The sequence below is a fragment of the Perca fluviatilis genome, chromosome 3, assembly GCF_010015445.1.
Source record: "Perca fluviatilis chromosome 3, GENO_Pfluv_1.0, whole genome shotgun sequence".
NCBI lineage: Eukaryota > Metazoa > Chordata > Actinopteri > Perciformes > Percidae > Perca > Perca fluviatilis.
This window is the reverse complement of record NC_053114.1, coordinates 15095290-15121329: the sequence shown is the minus strand read 5'-3', so window position 1 is coordinate 15121329 and position 26040 is coordinate 15095290. Positions and strand designations below refer to the sequence as shown.

The following is a 26040-nucleotide window of genomic DNA, read 5'->3' as shown; positions in this document are numbered from 1 at the left end:
TGTTTTCTGTAGAGATGCACCGATTACAACTTTCTAGGCCGATTCCGATTTCCGATTTTCATTGAGTTAGGCCAGCCAATTCCGATTTCATTTTTTCTAACCACTTTACAGCACACGCAAATATTTATTTTCTATCTTTTCTTTAATAGTACATTTTACATTGAAAATTTTTTGAACAGATAATGGATCACTATAAAATAGAACTATATAAATTACTCCTGGTGTGGGAAATTCACACACATCTGAAGTGCCATGTTAGAACCATTTCCTTCTTTACACATCCATTATCCAACTAAAAAAATGTGATTTTGGTTTTTGGAGTCGTCCCTCCACGCCCTACTTTTTCCTTGCAGGTGTTGCATATTGCAAACTTGTTATGTTCTGCACACACGCTGAAGAATTTCCAAACAGCTGACATGTTGCAGGTTAATTCACGAGGTTCCCTACATGCGCAAGAATAGCGGGGACACGCGCTTCACACTGCGAGAGACTGTGCTGTCCGTGTGTGCATGCGTCCTTGAGAACTGTAACTCGTATAACTTAGGTTTTCAGTTAATTGTAGCATTGACCGGCATTAAATCGGCATATGTCAGACTGACCTGCCGGTCGCCGGTCATGGCCGAGCACGTGAAAACCGGCCAATTCCGGTCACAGGCCGGTCTATCGGTGCATCTCTAGTTTTCTGTGGCTCTTGATTTACTTTTTTTGTATTACTTGAAATGTAATGTGTCTTGACCAGGTGATGTCATTTCAGTGACATCACCCAGTCTCACACTAAACATTTTAAACAGCGAGACCTCAACACAAACGGGAGGAGTGGAGTCGAACAAAAGGCACTTCCATCTTGACCAGCAATACAAGACCAAAAACAGAGCTAAAAGAGAGTGAACACTGGCTTTACATTCACCAGGGGGGCTACAATCACCACTCCACATGAATGAGAATAATGCTCCCTAACAGCTAGAGGTGTGAATAAGCCAACGTTGGCTCACAAGTTTCTCCACCATTACACACAAATATAGTGCTGGCTTGGCAGTTATGCAATTCTCCATGAAATAATATTCTAAAAAAGTTTTCAGACAGCTGCCTGTGGTCTGTCTGGAGAGCCCTGGTCAGTCTAAGAAGCTCTACTCTAACAGCTGTAGTGATGTTTGGTGTGAAAGACCTACCAGTCTGCAGGTCCAGACCAAAGTAGAAGAGCGCTCCGTCTCCCAGCGCACACAGCAGGTAGTAGCTGCCTTCGAAGGTGGTCATTAGGATGGAGCGAGGGATGATCTCTGAGGACACACACAGACAAATGATTTCACAATTTCATGGATGAACACCAAAGTGATAACTGTCTACAAAAATGTCGTCAGAAAAATCAATATAGGGTTATTCTGCCAGACTGGCTGGTTACTTTTGAGAAAAAAAAAAAACTTTTGAATGCTGCAGGGTAAATCTAAAGTCTTCTGTCTTTTCCGTTTACCAAACATCAGTTTCTCTGACTGTAGGCCAATTACATCAAAATAGCATTGGCTGTGATGAAATGCTTGTTGGATGACTCACAAAGCAGCAATGTTAAAAAAAAAATAGTCTGCACCATGTGGCTACTTCAGAGGTTGCATGTTTCCATGGTAATGTACATCAACTATTTTAAGTAAGCCGGCCAAAATGTTAAAACACAAACATAGGGCTGTGTTTAATTTAAAGGGGTGATAGAATGATTATATAGGGTATTTCACAATGTTCCTTAAAGTTCCCATGGCATGAAAATTTCACTTTATGAGGTCTTTTAACATTAATATGCGTTCCCCCAGCCTGCCTATGGTCCCCCAGTGGTTAGAAATGGCGATAGGTGTAAACCGAGCCCTGGGTATCCTGCTCTGTCTTTGAGAAAATGAAAGCTCAGATGGGCCAATCTGGAATCTTGCTCCTTATGAGGTCATAAGGAGCAAGGTTACCTCCCCTTTCTCCGTTTTGCCAGCCCAGAGAATTTGGCCCACCTATGAGAGAGAGACATCATGGCTTTCAAACCAACAAAGTGGCAGTTGGTCAAGGCCACACCCCCACCCTCCACCTTGCCTCCCCCTCTCTCCTCCTCAATAGCTACAGACACAGAAATGGCACATACTAAGGAAAGCTCATTGTGGGACTGGCTCTAGTGGCTGTAATTCTGCACCAAGGCTGAATTTCGGGAAAGAGACTTCAGATACAGTATTAGGGGACCACTACTAGTATATAAAAGCATCCAAAGAGCACCATGTCATGGGACATTTAAGGTCTCCAAATAGGGTATGCAACATGGGTTGGGCTGAAAATGGCCCGGGTGCTGTTCTATGCTCCCTAATGCAACCATATGAAATTGCCCTTGATTGAAAGGGGAGGTTTTCTGCCTTCTATGATATGCTCATCAATATTTAGATGAGCTGCGTGCTGACTGGTTGGTTTACAACGAGCAAAGCTCCAGAGCACAGACACATGGGGGGGGCTGAACAACACACAGCCCAGCAACACCATCCCTGACTTTCTCAGCGCCACGTTTCCCTTTTCGGCTTTCCATCATTAGACTCACACACACACACACACACACACACACACAGTCTGTTATCATTACCGATCATTTCAAAAGACAGAGACAGAGACAGACACACACACACACACACACACACACACACACACACACACACACACACACACACACACACACACACACACACACACACACACACACACACACACACACACACACACACACACACACACACACACACACACACACACACACACACACACACGGCTTTGACTTACAAATGAGCGGCGGGCTGCCTCGCGGTTGGGAAGCCCGCAGCCCCTGCCTGTTTTGGAAGTCTATCGGTAACGTTAACAGACAGTGTGTGTCTAATGATGCCCGCTGCTGCGGCCGTCCGTACGGGTTGAGCAGAGGCTGCACAGTTTGACCGGCCTCGCCGCCTCGAAACACTACCGGCCCACCGGGAAAAGTCACGACTCTCCCACCCGCCACTCCGCTACTGGTTAAGTGTATATCAGGGAACATGCCTGCCACACTCAGTTACCTGGTAACTAGACCACCAACTACACTTACCTGACGGAGCTCCACGACCGGCAGCTCATGGTGCTCTGCACCCAGCGCACACTCATCTTTCTTTGCGGTAACTGAAACAACAATTAGCGCTTACCTGGAGCATCACGACCGGCAGCCTGCGATGAAATGCGAAAAGTGTCAGCATTCCCTGTACAGCCTGGAACGCTGCATTTACGACCGTGGTTCATTTTCAACATCCTTGAAAACTTCCAAACTTTCTTCTTTGTAATTCCCGTGGAAATGCACAGCTCGCAGCTAAACTAGTGCGTCAGATCTGCGCGAGCTACATTTAGAACACCAGCTGCTCTCAGAACAGTGGGTCTGTATCTATGTAAATGTTGGGGTGTGACAAAGGTAGAGACCAGAGCCAAATAAGGCACAGCCACCGAGTTGATGTCAACTATTAGCTTCGTTGGGATTTGCCCGTTTTCAGAGGCAGTTTCAAATTGTGAGATTTGCAGAGGAAAGAGGTGTCAATGGGACTTTAAGGTTCTATGTATATGTCCCGTTTACCCACCAAACTGTCGTTATTCAACTATGACAAGGTAAACTCGGTTTTGCATTCTATCACCCCTTTAAAAATAAATAGAAAACACAAAAAAACAACAATGTAAATAAAATTAATGTAAAAACAGCTTAAATGCAACTATACAATGTTGCATTGTTGAAATACACTGCTTCCAAAGACAGAGCTGAACATATCAGCAATTAGAACAGCACATCAGCTTTTAATTTGAAAATGCTCTGTTCATAACTCAGTCTGCAGTCCGACTGTCCTTGTTAGGGGAGTCAGCGAGAGAGGAGTATGTGCATCAAGCAGCTGTCAATCAAACACACTGGGAAAATAAAGTGTGTCACTGCGGGAAAGAGTGTGGAATTATTCTTCATGGGTGAAGCATTGTAATTGGAAAGTAAGAGTCCTGCTTGTGCTGGTTTACCACGTTATGAAACTTTGTCTCCAGTGACTGCTGACTTTTTGATAAGTTTAACCAAAGAAGTAGTCAAGTCCTCTCCTGCATATTGAAACATTCTAAGTTTAAATACTTTTTAAGTGTCTAAATGCTGCATGAAATGCACTTGGGTTGGCAGCATAGTTAATGTTCAAGTACTAAAAAAGGAAGTACTTAATGGGAGAAGTGCCATTTACATCTATTAATGACACTGGAGATACAATCAATTTTAGCTACCTCTACATTCTAGACCCATTCCTTGGACTTATTTTTTAGACTTACTAAAAGGAATAGTTTCACATTCTGTCGACTCCAAAAGGTAACAAAATCTGCTTAACGTCACCTCACTAATAACACGTTACATGTTGTTTGTTTAAGCGGCACAAAAAAAAAACTAAATGTCTCAACAACAAGTCACTGTTTTACAGGGGGTTATGTCAGGACTATTTCTTGGCCGGGGGAAATCCAGGAATTAACTGGTCCAAACAACAAACAAGGGGTTTAGTGCTAGGCACGCATTAAGGGAGGGGACGGGATGAGGAGGAGCGAGCTAGCCTCCGTTTTGTTTAAAAATACTTTGAACGTCAACGAGAAGTTCCATCACCCAACATCGCTTAGAGCACCTTTAATTCAAGTCAGCTTTTATGTATCTGTGAGGCATCGTATGTGCTATTGGGTTTGCAAAAAAAAAGAAATAAAAAAAAAGAACTCCACTTGACTTGACATTATGTGTGTGTACCTATCTCTCTCCACAAGTCAGTGACAGCTTATCTTCTCTCCTGTCAGTTGCACCCTGCCCCTCTTTTCTCTTACCTCCGCCGAGCATTTCCTTGTGCAGGGCTGTAAAGCAGGGCAGTTTGAGCACACGGGCTGAGATGTCAGTCCAGAGTCCCACAGCGCAGAGCGGTGACTCACCGCCACCCTCCCCCAGAGGTGTGATGTCCAGGCAGGCCACCTCGTGCTCCATCTCCGTGGTACTAAGGAAGGTGTAAAGTTTGTAAGATAAACAGTAGCAAGCTGCCCTCCACATTGTGTGAGCGGGGACTGTGCATGACAAAATTGCCCACACAGCGGAACACAATGACTAATGGCATTAATGTGTTGGGGAAAAAAAGCATACGCTCAAACAGATTTGTTTTTCTCATGTAAAATGCAAATTGTCATCTGGGAGTTCACGCTGTTTTAAGTTGCCAGGTGACCATTATTTTCCTATAAAGCTGTGTTGGGATCTCATACAATGTGACAGGCAACAAGATTGTTGTCTCAAATTAGTTGACAGCTGGACTTTTTGGTCAGTAACAGAGCCCCTAAGATTTTTGCACTCTCTTGTTTAAGCTCTGTTGTGTGCAGTAATATCAGGTCTTAGGAACAATTTCTGGAAAAACGGATGCATTCAATAGGTCAGTGTTATTCTGGGAAATTGATCAGCGCAATCATATCTCTACTACTCTGACTATTTGTCTTAACTCGTCAAAGCAGCACAAAATTAGCAAAAACTTCACTATTTGCCATTCTGTTCACAATGACGCTACTACAATGCACCTAACGCCTCGACATTTCAAATTTAGTTTGTGAGTCCATATGCTTGTTTGGGTTATGAATTACATTTCCAAAATCAATAGGAATACTAATTATTCTGAATTTATCTGATTATCACTCAATATACAGTATTTTAGAGAAGGGCGGCAATATCACAATACATACTATGAGATGGTATAAATTTGTCTAATGTCACATATTTTGGTAGTTATCCTTATAAAGCTACAGTGCCTTGCGAAAGTATTCGGCCCCCTTGAACGTTTCGACCTTTTGCCACATTTCAGGCCTCAAACATAAAGATATAAAACTGTAATTTTTTGTGAAGAATCAACAACAAGTGGGTCCCAATTATGAAGTGGAACGAAATTCATTGGCTATTTCAAACTTTTTTAACAAATAAAAAACTGAAAAGTAGGTGCAAAATTATTCAGCCCCTTTACTTTCAGTGCAGCAAACTCTCTCCAGAAGTTCAGTGAGGATCTCTGAATGATCCAATGTTGACCTAAATGACTAATGATGATAAATAGAATCCAGCTGTGTGTAATCAAGTCTCCGTATAAATGCACCTGCTCTGTGATAGTGTCAGAGGTCCGTGTAAAGCGCGAGGCATCATGAAGAACAAGGAACACACCAGGCAGGTCCGAGATACTGTTGTGGAGAAGTTTAAAGCCGGTTTGGATACAAAAAGATTTCCCAAGCTTTAAACATCCCAAGGAGCACTGTGCAAGCGATAATATTGAAATGGAAGGAGTATCAGACCACTACAAATCTAGAAGACCCGGCCGTCCCTCTAAACTTTCAGCTCATACAATGAGAAGACTGATCAGAGATGCAGCCAAGAGGCCCATGATCACTCTGGATGAACTGCAGAGATCTACAGCTGAGGTGGGAGACTCTGTCCATAGGACAACAATCAGTCGTATACTGCACAAATCTGGCCTTTATGGAAGAGTGGCAAGAAGAAAGCCATTTCTTAAAGATATCCATAAAAAGTGTCGTTTAAAGTTTGCCAAAAGCCACCTGGGAGACACACCAAACACGTGGAAGAAGGTGCTGTGGTCAGATGAAACCAAAATCGAACTTTTTGGCAACAATGCAAAACGTTATGTTTGGCGTAAAAGCAACACAGCTCATCACCCTGAACACACCATCCCCACTGTCAAACATGGTGGTGGCAGCATCATGGTTTGGGCCTGCTTTTCTTCAGCAGGGACAGGGAAGATGGTTAAAATTGATGGGAAGATGGATGGAGCCAAATACAGGACCATTCTGGAAGAAAACCTGATGGAGTCTGCAAAAGACCTGAGACTGGGACGGAGATTTGTCTTCCAACAAGACAATGATCCAAAACATAAAGCAAAATCTACAATGGAATGGTTCACAAATAAACATATCCAGGTGTTAGAATGGCCAAGTCAAAGTCCAGACCTGAATCCAATCGAGAATGTGTGGAAAGAACTGAAAACTGCTGTTCACAAACGCTCTCCATCCAACCTCACTGAGCTCGAGCTGTTTTGCAAGGAGGAATGGGCAAAAATGTCAGTCTCTTGATGTGCAAAACTGATAGAGACATACCCCAAGCGACTTACAGCTGTAATCGCAGCAAAAGGTGGCGCTACAAAGTATTAACTTAAGGGGGCTGAATAATTTTGCACGCCCAATATTTCAGTTTTTTATTTGTTTAAAAGGTTTGAAATATCCAATAAATTTCGTTCCACTTCATGATTGTGTCCCACTTGTTGTTGATTCTTCACAAAAAATTACAGTTTTATATCTTTATGTTTGAGGCCTGAAATGTGGCAAAAGGTTGAAAAGTTCAAGGGGGCCGAATACTTTCGCAAGGCACTGTATCAAATAGGCTAACATACTGTATCTGGTTGTATGAGGTCATTGTGGGCAATGTTGCAAATGATGGACTAGGAATAATTTATGGCAATATTGGATTTTTAAATCAATATGACGAAGTGTCTTGATTTGTCAGGTATTTCAGTCACTAGATTAGGAAAAAACAGACATTTCTGCCAGGTTATTTTATCCACAACATTTACAATATCAGAAAATATATCAATATTGCAATATAAAATGTATTACATTACATATACTGTAATAAAGGAGTTTATCCATACTGCCCATATGCTTAATATGATAAAAAAGAGGTAAAATGAATAATAAAAAGGAGCATGAATTGAATTTTAAAAAATGCCCCCAACTCCTCTGTTGTAATAAAACCTGCCTACTCAATAATGCATATAAAATGTAAGGATAATCGCGGTTCGGTGTGCTGAGTACTCATGCTTTGATTGCATTACAGAAGAGCATTTCAGCCATGTAAACGCCTTTCATCCAGCTATGACTATTTACAGATTCTTTTGCGACTCACAAAGTAAACCAGAAGATTATTGATGTAGGCCAAACATTATTTCACAGCTCTGGTGAGACACTTCACTCTCTTTCCCGGTTCCTTCTGTTAGAACACTCTCAGGGCTACAAACAAACACTTTGTGCTTCAAGTGGGCCTGGTGGCCATTCTTTTTACAAGCTATGTGTCGTTCTCTGAAAAAAAAATGTATCCTCTACTTATTTTAAAACTACTGTAAAAATAGTGACTCAAAGCAGTTTTATTGCAGTAGTGGCACAAAGTCGGCCACGAGGGTAAACCACAGCAGCAATGTGAAAGAATATTATAAAATGTATTGGAAAAGGAGGTTGCACCTCAACAAAAGGGATTGTCAGTGGAGTGCTAAACCCAAAATCCAATGAGCATGTTCCAAATCCAAGTCGAGGAGGACAAAACACTCACATTTCACTTGTCTATTTGGCTATTATATGATAAAATGAAGACCCTACAGTTCTACTGCACAATTCACTTCGGACTTTAAAATGAGACGCAAATCCCTCATCACAAACATTTCCGCAGATCAGAAAAGAATAAATAAAGATTACGGTAAGATAGTGCAGGAAAATAATAACAAGTAACTGTGAGTCAGAGACAAGGTTGGTAAATCACTGGGAAAATAGCAAATTAATGTATGATTAATTCAACTTACAAACAGCAGCTCAGTAATGTGTATTTAGTATGTATGTACGTACGTATGTATGTACGTACATACATACACAAGATTCCCTTCTGTTGTATCATATTAACTATTAATTTAACCTGCAACTCTATTAGTTTGACTAATTTGTTAATAATAGTAAGTTGGAGTACTAAATCTTGGATTGATGAAGAGCCTCTGCAGTCGATTTTGTTACCTAAAAATTAAGTTACTGTAAATAATTTATTATAGATAATTTTTTTTTTTTTTTTTTTTTTTTTTTTTTTTTTTTTTGTGTTTTTTGGTTTTTTTTGGCTTCAAACACAAAACCCCCAAAAAACCCACAAAATTTTTTTTTTTTTTTTTTTTTTTGGTTAAGGCTTATTCACTTTCCTTTCGAGACTTAGATAAGACGGCCGATACCACTCTTGTGTCTGTATGGTAAATATGTAGGGTATGTGAGTAGACACTTACCGGCTGCTGGTCTCAATCTTCTTATCTAACTCTCACCAAGAAAGTGAATCAGTGTATTTCCCAAAATGTCAAACGATTCCTTTGAAGCAGGTGGTAGATGTTGATCTTTTTGTAATGTCATTCCAGGAGATCTCCAGACATTCAGGAATGCAGTAATATGCAGTAGATGTATATATAATGTAGTGCCGATATTGCAAAGAAGAAGCTCTGGGTATGATTCAAAGTGCTTATAGCATGGCCGTGATCAGCTGTGTTTGTAGTAGAGGAGGTAAGGTGCATGTCAAATACCGCCTGAATATCAGTAAACTGAATAAGGGTGTATCCCTCGTGTCTGTATCCATGTCCTACCTGATCTGTTTGAGCTCTCCAGCCAGGATCTGCAGGTAGTAGAGGGCTCGGCCCACGGCGAGCACCACCTGGGTGTGGTTACAGGCAGCCACGCTGATGTTCCTGCCCTGTGGCTCCTTCCATTCACTCACTAATGCCTTGCTCTCCTGGAGCACCAGGCGCACAGAGCCCGACGTGATCTGCAGGCACACACAGGGTTTCCCTTTAAAAAAAAATATTTTGCACAATATTTCTGGGAAGTGACAGGAAGGATGCTGTGGAGACTGGGAGCCGAAACGTGAAGCCCTTTCGCAGCAAATCTTGTTGTTTATATGTGGTTATGTGCCACGTTTGTTACTGCACTTTTTGCAAAGAGAACTTTTCTACAATTTACAAATGTGATGAGACATATGAGACAGATAAATCACTTTCCATTTAATTTTTCTCGAATTATTTAACATAAAGGTGCATGTATCAGTTCCTTGAGTCCTGAGATGTTTAAAAACAATATCAGCAATTCTGATGGAGATACTGCAGAATGAAATGATGGCTACAGTGACATTTTGCCCACTAGAAACCATTATTTCAAGAATTATACTGTATTAATGGAAAATACAGCAGTCCAAAACGAATGAAGGATACATGTCCAGCTTTTTTGATTCCATAAATCACTTTCATAAAACATCAAAATAAGATGTTTTGTGTTTTCAAGACCTAATACTAGAATTGTATTTGTATTGAATGTACCAAAGAGTCTTGTGAATACCTAGTAAAAGGTCCCTCAGGTTAAAGAGGAATACAAATTGAATATTACAATTTGAACAATGTGATGGGGAGCGCCATAGAGCACTGAAGAAGCAAGACAAGACAAAAAAAGTGCTGAAGAAGCTTTGGTAACAGATTGCAGCAGGTACAAACAACAGCCAGACTATAAATGGAGGTGTTGCACTGCTGGGGAGCACACATCACATGAGGATGTAATGAGATGTGAAAATACAGCATATATTCGAGAAGGAATCCTGGAGTCCTTGAAAAGCAGTAATGAAGTTTCTGCAGTTTGTTTATGTTTGCAGTGCAGTGCAAATCACAGCACATTTAAAGAAACCAAAAACCGTTTAAATTTAAGTTCTGCATCAGAACACATGGTTGGGAAACAGCTAGTGTCAAACAAGACTAATGGCTCATTTCAACTGCATGGTGCAGTATGGCATGGCTGGCCCAGCTTGGAACCGTTCCTTTTTTGGTTTTCCATTTAGCAAACGTTGTGGACAGTACCTGGGACTTTCTGTGGTACCATCTCAGTCGAGGGTCCAAACGAGCTGAGCCCATACTGAAAGTGTCCACAGCAACACTAGTGGGCTTTGTGAGGCTGCACTTTGGCACAGAGGTGCTTTTAACTTGATTAAAACATGCTCACAATGAGACTGCTAACTAGGGTCTGCACAATTAATCGCAATTTTATCAAAATCGCAATATGGACTATTGCTATATTTGTTAAAAGGCAATATATGTGTCAAACCATTCTGAAGGAAGTATTGTGGAGCTGCAGAGATGTCCTGGGACTACAATCCCATCCTACAGAAAACATCTTTGTTTGGTACAGATTCTTGCAAACATCTTTATTTGTGTTTTCAATGAAAATGAGACTGATGATCCAAAAAATTGATCATTCCCTCCAATATCGTGACTCACATCGCAATCGCAACATCAGTCAAAATAACTGCAATTTGACATTTTCGTCATATCGTGCAGCCCTACTGCTAAACATAACGTTTAGCAGGTATTATGTTTACCATAGTATATTTTAATGTTATCTCGCAGTTAGTTCTGCATGTTCACATTTGCTAATTAGCACTAAGAAAACAAGTCAGGGGATCACCACAGTAAATAGCAATTAGTCCATGGCAATTCGCAGCACTTTGGAAACCTTGTGTTTGTTAAAATCGTGCTATATAAATAAAGTGGATTGGACTGGATTGAATTTGTCCAAGAGACATTGCAATAAAAAAATACTAAAATATCATCTCATAGTGGTGCAAAAGTGAGGGGATCCCCAAAATCATTAAGCCCAGTTCAGACCAAAGATTCGCGACGAGACCAGTTGAAACTTGCAACTTCTTGCAACGAGCCGGTCTGCAATGTTCGGAAACCTGCCAGTTCACACCAAATGCGACGAGACAAGATGGTGTATCATCTCCATAGCAACGACTCTTTGAACTTCTGTTTATTTCCAACTTTCAGGCTTATTTTTGAAGCTGGATATATCATTATATATCATTATTATAAATATGAATGTGGATAAAATGTATTCTTGATCATTTTATTTCTATAGTTTATAGCTGACTTTACAAGCTGACTTCTCTATTGGCTGTTAAAACAGGTGATGTCCCTCACGTTTTGAAACCGGCCTCTGCGACTTGACAAGCTGAGTCGCAGGCGCCACTATTAGCCGGCTTGAGTCGAGCTGAGACGGGCCAGTGCAGACTGCTGCAACTTCTCCCTGCGACGCTCTAAAGCGGTTTTGTCTCGTCGCGAATCTTTAGTCTTAACTGGGCTTTAGCATTCATCCTCAGGAACCGACTGGCTAACACTGCCATCCCTAATACTTAAAAAGTTCATAAAGAAATGTGTGACCAAAGAACAAATACTCCAAAGCAAACTACTGTATATTGGTGTGCAGGCAACACAGTTTTCGCTTTGGAGTTGCGTTTATGGCCAACTGTTAAATCCTGTATCCATTGAGAGGAATATCTTGGTCCTTCTAAATGCTCAGCATTGTTTACAGAGCGCTTCTTTAGATTTTTGCAATTTCGTGCTGGACAGGTATGCACAGTCGCTTGTCGCCTATGCTGCCTACAGTTTTGTATTGCAGGGTTAATTAGAGCAGCAAAGCTCAATTACTCAGTCTATGTGTGGGATGGAGGAACACATTAATGAGCTAAAAGAAGGCTAAAAGCAGAAAAGAACTGTAGAGTCAGGCTTTCATTCATATTGGGTTTAGCACTTGGAGCAACCCTTTCATGTAACAAGGTTGCTGAAAATTGGCACAGTCTCTCTGTTCCTGCTTTCAGTCCATTAATTTGAGTGACCCAACAATGTGCACCACGGTGTCATTTTTGATAAAACCACTCAAGGCCAAAGTAAAAACGTAACTCCACAGTTTAAGTGCAACTACCAACTTCAATCATTTGAAATGACTCTGTCTTTGTCAGAAAGCATGAGAAAGTAGAAAAAGCTGAAAATATATGCTATGTACTTCTTTACAAATCACTATGTGATGTGCATTCTTTTTAGAAAACAATTACTTTTTAGAAATGTATCATGATATATTGTCTCTAGAAGTGTATTATTCAACTTTTTTTGTTTTTGTTAAAGAAGGAAAAGCAAATCGCAATACTCAACACTATCGAATCGTAATACTTCTACAACCGCAATAAATGAAAATCGCAATTAGCACGCATGTATTGTGAAAGAATCGAATCGGGACAAAAGCATATCATCCCAGCCCTAACCGGTGACCCTCCCGTTCCCAACCCCCTACGGAGTGAGCTACTGCCACCCCAAAAGTGAAAATGTATTCAGTGTAAATATACCAAGTCTGAGAGGCAAGAGAGTTGGTGAAAATGTCCATGCTTCAAAACACAAGCAGTGTTGTCATAACAACCTAAAGACATATGGTTGAGGGTCTAACAGTTGGCAGAATTCCCAGCAGGTTTCATCCTCATTTAAAAAAGGCAGGCTAAAACTCGAATTTAAATGAAGTGCAATATTCGTCTCAACCAAGTGTAAAATACATGAAGTCCTTTTTGCGCCCTTCATATGCTCAACTCTCCTTTCAATCATGTATGATTCGGCTCCCGCAAAGTATATCTCATTAAATGGAGAGAGGTCACAGTTGAATAAGTTCTTTTTTATAATTAATTTAGAATTTGTGAAATTAGATGTTATGTCTGCTTTGAACTAGATGTCGACGTTATTCTAACCAAGGCATGTTCTTGTGAAGCACACCGACAGCACATGTAACAGAAGTGTGCGTGTATGTGTACAAACTTGAACGAGTTGCTGGTGCGCCACGTTGCCACAGTAAAAGGTCTGCTGGTTGTCCACGAAGCCGGGAAGTTCAGTCTCCTCGACTTCCTCGCCACTCAGCATCAACACTCTAGGGAAAAACACACTCTAAAGTTTAGATAAAAAAGGCATTCGGAATGGACTCTTATCTACACTTATCTGGCATGCTGTAATGGCAAACGCTCACCGTGTTTGTCCCACGAAAGACAGCACCAGCATGTCATCTGTCTCTCGGCCTGCCTCTGAGCGGAGCGGCCACAAGCCTTGAAGGGGAAATCGAGAGAGGGCGTTAGAAATCAAAGTTACTTTACGCACCATTCTGCAGAGCAAGAAAAATGCGTTTGTCCAGCCAACATCCAACTGGATATTTGACTGTTCCATCTGTCAAATTGTAACTTGTTGGAAGATGTACAGGTTACAAATCCCTCTCAAGAGCGCTATTGATTGGTTTAGTGAATAATTGTCTCTCATCAAGAGGCCAGGGGCAAGAGGCAGCATCTGAGGCTTTTAGGGCAGACATGGTCAATAAACAGCTGAAGCCTAACAACCTAACCTGTGTGTCTCATTTAAGCATGAGAGAACAGTCTTGGGAGAGGAACCTCATTTTCTGGGAGTAAGAGGTCTCTGGCATTGTTAAACCTAATGGGATTCTTCCACTTGACACTTTACTAATGCAGACATTGCAGTGCTCATTGGTATGCTAAATGAAAACAAATGTTTCCAGACCTATGGTTGGCAATTTTCCCCCGTTTCTTTTGAAAAGTACTGACTGACCCAAGACCTAGGACGTCGGAGCCATCTGCCGACGCTCGCATGCGGAGCTTGGACGAGCAACAGCTGGCACCTTGGCCAGCCAAGGCAAACAGATGTGCAGGTTGAAGTGAAAGGAATAAGGTCCAGATAAAGTCAAGACTTGAGAGGGAGGTGGTGGAACACACAGACACACACACACACACACACACACACACACACACACACACACACACACACACACACCTTTGATTCCCGGAAGGTCAATGCTGGCATGCTCATGAATCCCAATGCCGTTGCGAATGATCCGAAGGGAGCCCTCCTTGAACGCACCAGAGCACGTCACCAGCTGCACAGAAAGACATAAAGACATCGACTGAGATTATGGGCGGGGTTTGCTATTTAGGGTTTTTGGTTTTTGTGGCATGTTAGTTACTATTTACTCTAAAACATCGAAACAGGGGCATGCTGGTATGTTGTTTAAAACATCTATTGCGTAAAATATCTATTGTTTTTTCGCTAAAAACCCTTTGTTATTTCACAAATACATGCTCATTCATGTGTACTTACTTCCACCAACTAATCAAAGTATTCTCGTAAGCGTAGATTATGACTTAGATTATTCTGGCTTTCTTCTCGACAGGCAATTCTGCCTATTTGTGTAAATTCGAAGTTTTATAGTTGCTACTTGCTTGGCTAACTATAGCATGGTTGTACATAACGCTAGAACAAAATCTATGATTTCCTTGCATCAATGGTGAAAAAGGATCGTCTACCTTGTAACTAGGCCTGCAAGATAAATCGCGATTTCGATTCACGATTTAATTTTTAAATGACTTCGATTTAAAAAAATAAAAAAAATAAAAAAATTCGGCCTTTATTTTGGTAGGACATCTCTCACACAGTTCAGGTCTTCACCCTCAGCCAAAGACAAAGCGCCTTTTAGTCACATTTCACTCTTCAGTTCAGGTCTTCACCCTCAGCCAAAGACAAAGCGCCCTTTAGTCACGCGTTTCACTCATCGAGCGAGCGCGGAAGTTCGGAAATAAACCAAATGGATACTGTTGAAAACCCAGGTACTAGGGACGAGAATCAGCCAACCACTCAGTCTCAAACCAAACTCGTTCCGAAAAAAAGCTCACATTCGGTGGTGTGGAAGTACTTTGGATAGAAGCAAGACGACGAGGGTCAGTCCGATGTGATTTGCAAGGCATGCTTTGCCCTCGTCGCGGCACCGCAAAGTAACGCCGCAAGACTTTACCAGCACCTCAAACGTCACCACAAACTGCAATACGATGAATCATTAATGATCAATTAGCCTATTTACAGCTATGTTCAGGGCCATATTCAGCGCAGTACGTTAAACTTCTATTTTTGGTAACCTACTTGAATGGCCATTTGAATGTTAATTCTATAAAAGGCAAGCAGTTAAAAGAGTGTGCTAAGAAATCATTCTGTTTTTGATGGTGTACTTAATTGGCAATTTACAAACTCCATTTCTCTAGAAACTGAAGCTGTAGCTGCAGCATGTTGATTGACATGTTATGTACGTTAATTATGTAAAGACATGTTCAAGGAGTTCAGATAGAGCCGGTATCAGGGCCATATTTAGTTCAATATGTTAGGTCACTATTTTTGGTAGCCTACTGTACTTAAATGGCCAGTATTTACTTTATTTTCTTTATTCATTGAAGCCTCTATGTTTACAGGCTTGTGGTGATGTGCAATGTGCTACGTGTTTTGTTTGTCATGGTTCATGTGTGCAATAAACATTACACATTGTGAGAAAAAAATCGTGGCAGAGAATCGTGATATAAATTCATAAATTCATATTTTTCCCTGAATCGTGCAGGCCTACTTGTAACATAAATACAATCATAGGTGTTGTGATTTCCCTGGCAGACAACTCACGTAATGGAGTTGTAACACAGACTAGCTACCGCTAGAACAGCTGCATGTAAACGATGGAGATACTAAGAGCTAATTTCGGTTTCATTGACATTGTTCATACTGCTCAGAGAAATATATATATATATATATATAATATGCTAGAAAGTAATATTCAGTTGGTTGTCATATACAATTTCACCGCTAGATGGGAGAAATTCTTACACAATGTAGCTTTAAAATGATTAATCAATTATCAAAATAGTTAGTTTGATTTTCTTTTGAGTGCCAAATTGTTCAGCTCTTTGTCATTGCCATTAGTACTAGTAGTAGTAGTAGTAGTAATGATAGCCAGCTTCAGCGGTGGTAGCAGTAATAGTAACAGTTTATTCTCTGAGATTGCCAGTTCATACATGGCAACAGTGTTGAGATCCAACACCCTGAAGGTGAATAATTCTGGTGTCTGTACAGTGAGACTGGAGAGCATCAGAATGTTATTCATTCATCCAGTCATGTCACACCAACAGGATTAATACCAGAGGTCAAATAATCTCGGTGTCTACCACATGCCACCCAACAGCTTCATTCTAATGGAAATAACCACAGTGAACCTGGCAACCCACCTAACCCCCCCCCCCCACCGAGAGTGTTCTCAAATGCCCTCACACTCTTACAGGACTGACTAAATCCTGATAATCTGCACATAATACATTGTGTTTGTGTATTTGTTACCATTTTCATTATTGTATTTTATCCTTCATAAACCCAAATCTGGTTTGCAGCTGCACATCTGTGAATACAATCATGTTCATGCTTTTTCTGAGAGGGTACAGTTATTTTGTTTTTTCCCCTGCAGCTTGTGCATCAGTCCGGTCTTAACGGTCTTGGAATGCGTCCGCACCAATTAACCAGGTCAAATGCTCGGTGGATTTAGTGCAAATGGCAAATTAAAACAATTATTGGATTTAGCTCTGGGCCCCAAAATGAGCTCGAGTGTGTGGATGAATACAGTCAGTGGCAGACTGTGTGCTGGTCTGTACCCAGAGAGTGGCTCTGAGCTCTAGTGGACCGCTGCCTTTGGAACCACATCAAGAACCCTGAGGCCTGGTGTCAAACCCTGCCAACAAAACCTTCTGTACTGTATCTCTCTCGTTACTTCACCGTTTCATCTCCCTCTGCCTCACTGATTTGATACAAAGAAGGACAAATGTTCAATCAAGCAACGCTTTTGTCAAACTATCATATTAGAAATGTGTATAAAGAATGTGCCAAAAAAACAGGCCGATTCATTTTGCATCTGGTTTCAGAACATAAAGAAGAAATACTATGATATTACAGGAACAAGAAAGAAACTCCTTTGCTGGGTAGCAACATAAAATTGTGTCTTCTTGTTGCCTTTTAAACTTGACATTGCAATATGGGTTGTATCACATTATATTCAGGTAAGTACACAGAAGTGCTAAAGCTGACGAATTGTTTCGGATACATGCAGATAGGAAATGACCACGACGAGGTCTTCGCTGTCAGATTTAAAAGGGTGTCAATATTATTAGAGGAAATAACATCCACAGCAATCTGACTTTTTTTGCAATGGACCAAGAAAGCCAATTTAAGTTTGTGTACCAGAGATGCATTTTAACATCAGGTGTTACTGCAGTGCAGCCAAATCATATCTAGATGCAAATAGGATACTAGGCGCGCATTACTCCAGATGTACAGGGACCACTGTCAACAAAAAAATAGACAAAAGAAGAACACCCGGACTGCCTATAAAAAAATAAAAATAAAAAAAAAGGCACAGGAAGCCGTGCATTTGATGTCAGCAAGAATACTTGCACTGGGCTAGTCTGGCCAGTGGCAGGTTTGTGCTGTAGTACGTTGCATGCTTAATTCTGCTGACAAAAACACTGTTAACACGACGCAAGAAACCGGCTACATTGGCGGTATAAGCCCAGAGTCCCTGAAGGCTGTGACAAAGAGGATGATAGAGAGAAAAACACAGATGGAGACTCACCATAAGCTATAAAATGCATCCAGTGACTGTTAAAAGAGGGTTTTCGGTAATCACCTTGTCATGTCTACATCCTCCGGCGAACGCCCCAAGAAACCTTTTATTTTATCTGAATGATTCGCTCTCAAAATTTAGCTGTGATATAACATGTGTTATGTCTGTCCTGCTTTGCTGGTGGCAAAAAAAAACACATCACTTTTTCCACAGAAATAGAAAAAGGATTCAGCTTGCGGCCTTTACCTGGCCCTGGCCCTGCCTCTCCAGGTCCACCACACACATGTCCACGATGGGCCCCAGGTTGGTGAACGTCTCCATCACCGCCACATACGAGCCCTGTTCATTGCTGTCCACGTTGAGCTGCAGAGAAACAAAGAGAACCCTCTTTACAAATCAATGCGAAAGGATGACAGTACATGGTGAACATGGTGATACATGGCATGTGTCATTTTGTACGGATTTCTGTTGAAGATTATGAAAAGTTAAAACGTTTTAAGATATCAAAAGGCCAATATTAAAATGTAGTTCAAAACAAATGTCAAAATAATACAGTCCAAAGGAGGGACCAAATACTTTGCCATACTCCATCCCCCTTCATGAAATAATTTAAAGGTCTCATGAGATGAAAATGTCCCTTTATGAGGTTTTTTAACATTAATATGAGTTCCCCCAGCCTGCCTATGGTCCCCCAGTGGCTAGAAATGGCGATAGGTGTAAACCGAGCCCTGGGTATCCTGCTCTGTCTTTGAGAAAATGAAAGCTCAGATGGGCCGATCTGGAGTCTTGCTCCTTATGAGGTCATAAGGAGTAAGGATACCTCGCCTTTCTCTGCTTTTCCCACCCAGAGAATTTTGCCCACCCATGAGAGAGAGACATCATGGCTTTCAAACTAGCAAAGTGGCAGTTGGTCAAGGCCACACCCCCACCCCTCAATAGCTACAGACACCGAAATGGCACATACTAAGGAAAGCTCATTGTGGGACTGGCTCTAGTGGCTATAATTCTGCACCAAGGCTGAATTTCTGGAAAGAGACTTCAGATACAGTATTAGGGGACCACTAAGGTCTATATAAAAGCATCCAAAGAGCACCATGTCATGGGACCTTTAATTACCTGCAGAAAATTATTTAACGAACATAACAGGTTCATGGAACAATTTAAAGATAATAAAAAAAAAAAAAGAAGTTTGAATTTAATGATGTTGTTGATTGTTGTTGGTGTAGAAGGTGTGAAACTGTCTCTTGCTGCTTACCTTCACTAACTGGGAGTCGCCCAGTCTGGAGCCCACAAAGACCACGCCGTTATCCAAGTAGGTCAAACACTCAGCAATGGATGTCTGTCATTGGAGAGAGACACAAAAACATCTCTGAGGCCATATCCACCCAATGGCTGCAACTACTATTTTTTTTTTAGCAATGCTATCTGCATGGTTCAAGGGATGTCGCAGCCTGTCTGTCAGTCAGTCTGTAGTAAGAAATGTCTATCCCAATTTCCCAGAGCCCACGGTGATGTCTTCAAATGGCTTGTTTAGTCCAACCAACAGTCCAAACCCCAAAGATATTCAGTTTACTATAATATGAGACAAAAACAAGCAGCAAGTCATCACATTAGAGAAGCTGGAACTAGGGCTGCACGATATGAGGAAAATATCTCATTGCGATTATTTTGACAGATATTGCGATGGGATTCGCGATATTGGAGGGAATGATCGTTTTTGTATCATTATTCTCATTTTCATTGAAAATTATTAACATTGAAAGAAATGAAAATGATTATAGTGTGATTTTTCCGAGGATCTGTACCAATACTGTAGGATAGGATTTGTAGGCCCGTGACATTTCTGCAGCACCACAATATTCCCTGCGATTTGGATATTGCACTAGTCCATTTTGCGATTTTGATACAATTGCGATTAATTGTGCAGCGCTAGCTGGAACCAGCAAATATTTTTGCATTTTTGCTTGAAAAATTAATCAAGCAATCAATTATCAAAATGTATTAAATGAATTAACACTAATGCAAATACATCTTTTTTCTCTCCATTTTGGCCTTCAGATCACATGAAGTCATTATTTACAAAGCTTTGTGTTTGGTACAAACTCTGTAAAGGCTCCACAAATGTATTAAGTTAATAACGCTGATCACACGTAAAACATAGTGATATCAATACAAGAAGGAGCATTTCTGAGCCACCATTTTGTACTTGCGTGGTGCTAAAATGATTAATCAATTAGTCAATCGACAATAATCTAACTAAAATGGAAGGTGCCTCTGTCCTTCGATTTTTCACAACCGTTCATCCGATCGAGAGATCCCAAGGAAGTGCAGTGTCGATTGCAAGCTCTTGAGATCTACAGCCTACGGGACATATTTATTAGTAGTGCGTTATGTACACGCACTACTAATAGGGGACCTCTATTAACAGTTACACCGCCGAACGGCATGCTGGGTACCGCTCGCTCTCCACCGCTTGCTCGCTCACCATCGCTTGCTCGCTCACCATCGCTTGCTCGCTCACCATCGCTTGCTCGCTACTACATACAGAAGAAGAAAGAGAGACCGGAGAGGTTACATTGTAGCAACCTAACATTTCAAGCTTCAGAGACGTAACTTTCGGAATAAGCGCTTTTGCTCTTCGAAATAGCCTGATCCCAAATAGCTAGCTTTAAGCAAATGACGCTTATACTCCAGCATGGCTAGGGGACGCAACTATGTCACGGTAGATGTATTGCTTAGGACCCAGTGCAGTGTTGAGTGTGAAGCTGTTTGGATTAGCGGTTCTCGAGAAAGCTGCAAGTAGAAATACTGGAGGCAGTGCAATCGGCCCGTTCTGATCAGGCATGCTTTGAACGGACACGGTCCTAGTTCAAACAACGACAACTTTCATAATAGATTTGTTTGTTTAATCGTTTGAGTCATTTAAAGCAACACCAAAGATTATTTTGTACCTTAAAATAATGTTTCCAAAATCGTGGTTCATCAGTTCGTAACAGGCTAAAATGCCACTTGCATTCGCTTTGCGGGCCTCTATCGGCTAAAAAAAAGCACTATGCAAGTTTGCCAGATCAGGTAGTGGATCTGTAGGTCGAATGAGAACGCTAATGGACAATTACGCTTCCAACCTGTAGGGGGACCGAAGAGGAAAAGTGCTTTGGTGTCGCTTTAAGTATAAACACCAAAGCTTTGCAAATAGAAGTATTTGCTTGCTGCCCTTCACGTCACAACACTGAACACTGAATTATTTTGCTTTTACGGTTGGTCACATAAAATGAGCAATTATGAGAGATCACTTTAGGCTCTGGCAATTTCAGATGGCACATCATTAGAATGTTTGACCTTTTACATGCTAAACCATTAATTGAAAAACATTTTTTGACAGATTAATTGAAAATGAAAAAAATTATGATTTGCAGTCAACTTGTGCAACAAAAAAAGGTTACTGAGGACAACTCTGTTCAGCTATCTAGAAACACAAATTAAGTATTAACAAAGATGGCAGATAATTGTATTAATGTACATTTTTGTTTTTTGCCAAATGGAAGAGAAGAAAAAAAATCCTATTGTTCTAAAATTTTACTTTGGCAGTGGTGGAATGTACGACTTTACTAAAGTACTGTACTTACAGTACAAATTCTAAAATTCTGTTCAACATGAACTTATCCTTTATGTGTTGAGAAGATTCTCCTACTTCTAAAGCTACAGTATCTCACAAAAGTGAGTACACCCCTCACATTTTAGTAAATATTTCATTATATCTTTTAATGGGACAACACTGAAGAAATTACTCTTTGCTACAATGTAAAGTATTAAGTGTACAGCTTGTATAACAGTGTAAATGTGCTCTCCCCTCAAAATAACTCAACATACAGCCATTAATGTCTAAACTGCTGGCAACAAAAGTGAGTACACCCCTATGTTAAATTCCCATAGAGGCAGTCAGATTTTTATTTTTAAAGGCCAGTTATTTCATGGATCCAGGATACCATGCATCCTGATAAAGTTCCCTTGGCCTTTGGAATTAAAATAGCCCCACATCATCACATACTCTTCACCATACCTAGAGACTGGCATGGGGTACTTTCCATAAAATCATCTCTCAATGCAAATCAAACCAGCTATTAGGCTAACTGACATAAAACCATGTCAATCTCTAGGTATGGTGAAGGGTATGTGATGATGTGGGGCTATTTTAATTCCAAAGGCCAAGGGAACTTTATCAGGATGCATAGTATCCTGGATCCATGAAATAACTGGCCTTTAAAAATAAAATCTGCCTGCCTCTAAGGGAATTTAACATAGGGGTGTACTCACTTTTGTTGCCAGCAGTTTAGACATGAATGGCTGTGTGCTGTTAATTTCTTCAGTGTTGTCCCATTAAAAGATATAATGAAATATTTACTAAAATGTGAGAGGTGTACTCACTTTTGTGAGATACTGTAAATAAACAATTTAAAAAGCTTCTAGTTCCAGCATCACTCAGCCGCATTTTACCTTGGCAAGTCATTAGAAGACGTCGCCACAAGCCGAAAGCTGTGTGCCTTTAAGATGAGATTCAGCTTGAGCCCAGTATTGATATAAAGTCATTGTCTAAATCAACTTAAAAAGGGAAATGACACCCTGGCAAGCTAGCAACAAAGAGGTGGGATAATTTTTTCGTCATCTTCCCTACAAGTCTAGACTGATCCATTGACTACTGTCAGGTCTATAAACCATTAAAAGAGTCAAACGTAACAAAGAGGGTACTGAAAGGCAAAAGGCAGCAGGAGAAAAAAAGAAAAACTAAAAAAAACAAGCAATCGAAAGGGTGGTTGAGCCAGGTACAGAGAAACAGATGGGAGAAATGCCAGAGGATAGGCAGGTGGATAAACAGTGAAGACAGACCGAGAGATAAGGAGACAGAGAATAAGATAAATAGAGGACCTCTCCGAGCAGCTCCACGTGCAAGTCTTTGAGCGCCACGGTGCCGTCCATGAGCTCCTCCTTCTCCAGCAGCAGCATAAACAGACGTCCCTCCATGTCCCCCAGCAAGTAGCGAGAGCCATTGGGGTCCACCCGGTTGTGACAGACGATGGTGCTTTGCTGTAAATGAGAGTGGAACGTAAACAAATCATTAAAATAACACTCGCAGTGGAGGAGCTGCAAGAGCTTGTGGAATTACACCAGTACAGAAGAAGTCTTCATGCTCACCTCATGCATTATCCATATAAATGATATGAGCATGTCCAAGTACAGGCACAGAGACCTGTCTTCACAAGGTTTGGTTTGTTCTTTCTCATTAACAAACCATAGCGCTTCCCCAGCGTACAGCTTCAATCTGACTCGCAGAGCTACAGACTGTTCAAATTTTAACTGACATGAAAAGCACAGAGTAAACAAGTCGGCCTGCCTTCCCGTCAGGACCCTGAGTAGACGACCGGCGGAGCAATACAAAAGGTCCAGAATTATTTATCGTTTGAGAATGTACAATTTGAAAGTCGATTACAAATGTAATGTGACACACAGCACAGGCATATTAAAGCTACATTGGGTTAGAATTTCTGCCATCTAGCGTTGTCGTTTTGATTCTCTTTTTCACTTCCCTGGCGAGTAATCTCCCCCTGGCATTCGTCACAGTGCCAATAGGTGTTAAGAGGGCAAAATACGGAGGTATGTCCCTCTTTGGCTGATATATTTTAAAAGATGGAGGCCCTACATGGCGGCTCGTCTGTATTCTGAATGATTCTGAATGGCAGATTCTACGCTTACGAGAATACTTTGATTATTTGGTGGAAGTAATTACACATGAATGAGCACATATTTGTGCAAAGAACAAAGGGGGTTTTGCTAAAAAATCCACTCAAAAAAATTACACAATGTAGGTTCAACATTGATAAAATAATTAATTAGAGCACAAGTGATACTGGATTTTTTTAAAAAGGCAATGCTGATATTAAGGTTTAAAAAGAAATATGATACATTGGCAGATATTCATATTTTCACATAAGCACATTACATAAACAAGCACGTTGATAAAGATCCTTCAATTTTATGATTGAAGCATTATGAACCAAAACGTGTATTGATCAGGGCATTTTACAGTGGAAAAATAACTTGTCAGCGCTCTCTGGAGGACAACATATGCAACAGCAACACGGTCTCTAAATTACCTGAAACATATAATTTGGTATTTATGTACGGCCATATCTTGGGTCTTATCAGCTGACATATATCTGCTAAAACCAATATATCTGTGATAAGCTAATACTGGCTTCTAATAGCAACCTGGCTGGGATTTATGAGCTCTGCTTATGATTATATGCTTTTTTTTTTGTGTGTGTGTGCTCAATGCATGTTGGCATTTTATACAATATTATATAAGATATGCTTACCAAATAAAACTGCAATGCCACTTAAACATAGTCAAGTAAGACAATTCTACTGAAGCACAAACTATGACAGGTGTAAAACATAACTTCTCTTCTTCTGATCTCCTGAACAAAACTCCCTTGGGATATTTTCAGAGTCACTCTCAGCTTTCAGTCCTGGTTAGATTTGGGCTGCCTGACAACGCAAGCCTAACCCGACTGGCCTAACGTGTTTGGAAAAAAAAAAAGCTTTAAGCTTTAAAGTGGAGTTCCTGTCTCCACTATAAGCTGGCTAGAACAGTAGTCATGATTGGAATGGTTATAAAAATCACATAGTGTGACTGAGCTTCCTCTACTTTTCCTTCAACGGAAGCTAAGGTTATTGCTGCTGTCTACAGTACAAGCCGAGTCAGTTTCTCACTTGATCGAACCTTAACAAAACTTCACAGTCCTCCTGCCTGTGGTATTGTTAACATCTTCGGTCAAATGGTGGATCTACTTTTATTTTCACAAACCTCTAGCATCCCTCTCTCGACTGGTCATTTAGCTTGTTAGATTCAACAAGCGAAAGCAGTCTGCTAGCCCAACATAGACAAGTAGTACATGAATTCAGACACACGTTCAGCAGACCTCCGCGCTGGCACAATGTTTGGCGTCTCACATTTGTTTTTCACTTCTGTGCTCGTGAGTGACAATTTATTAATTAACTGCCAAGACATTTTTGTTATACATCAAAGGATATGCTTCGGTTTCCTTGACGCTGCAGAAAAGAGTGTGTTTCAGCGGACTACTAATGTTACATTAGGTGTGGGGGGGCGGCTTCAGTAAGAGTTTCATTAGTCACATAATAGTCTCGCATTGTGGCCAGGTTAGCTCAGTTGGTAGAGCAGGCGCACATATATAGAGGTTTACTCCTCGACGCAGCGGCCGCGGGTTCGACTCCGACCTGCGGCCCTTTGCTGCATGTCACTGTCCCACCTCTCTCCCCTTTCATGTCTTCATCTGTCCTGTGAAAATAAAGGCCTAAAAATGCCCCAAAGAAAAAATCTTAAAAAATATATTTTAGTCTCGCATTGCCAGACTTATCTCCACAGCGCTGGAGTATGGCCTGGCTGCATTTCTTTAAACCAATCACAACAGTCTTGGGTGGCGCTAAGCCCTGGATGCAGTGACTGTGTTTTTTGGCAAAGAGAGAGCAGAGATAGCGGAAAGGGAGGTACATCCAGAGCATGACAGACGTGCCGGATGTCAGACTTTATCCCAGCACTGTACACCGGGTAAGCCGGACTAGTCGCATAGCAACAACCCACTAACTCTTTCCCGCCTCCCCAATACCTGCTGAGCGATGATGTAGCAATGCTACTGTGGAAACAGAGTTTTAACAGAGACATGACAGCTTGCAAGGCAATTGTGAGCTGGGTTAGTAAGTGTGCAGGCAGTTTGGAGCTTTTAATGATCAATCAGCAGAGAATCAGCAGGACACAGATATGAGCCAGGAAACAACAGGGACATAACAGAAGGCTTGGAAGCATTTCAAGCAGCACCTACTTCTGTCGCAGCTAAACAACACTCG

General features: G+C 41.1%; 1 protein-coding gene across 1 annotated transcript in view; it reads right to left on the bottom strand.

Annotated features, from left to right (window-relative positions):
• ddb1 (damage-specific DNA binding protein 1) overlaps nucleotides 1-26040 on the bottom strand; it is a 74322-nt gene that overhangs the window by 32786 nt on the left and 15496 nt on the right. Inside the window, exons 7-15 of the mRNA XM_039795020.1 lie at nucleotides 23044-23202; nucleotides 19376-19459; nucleotides 18367-18483; nucleotides 14475-14577; nucleotides 13666-13741; nucleotides 13461-13569; nucleotides 9432-9610; nucleotides 4849-5012; nucleotides 1170-1277 (exon numbers count right to left, since the gene is read on the bottom strand). Coding sequence (XP_039650954.1) covers nucleotides 1170-1277; nucleotides 4849-5012; nucleotides 9432-9610; nucleotides 13461-13569; nucleotides 13666-13741; nucleotides 14475-14577; nucleotides 18367-18483; nucleotides 19376-19459; nucleotides 23044-23202 — 1099 coding nt within the window. The remainder of the gene's footprint in view (nucleotides 1-1169; nucleotides 1278-4848; nucleotides 5013-9431; nucleotides 9611-13460; nucleotides 13570-13665; nucleotides 13742-14474; nucleotides 14578-18366; nucleotides 18484-19375; nucleotides 19460-23043; nucleotides 23203-26040) is intronic.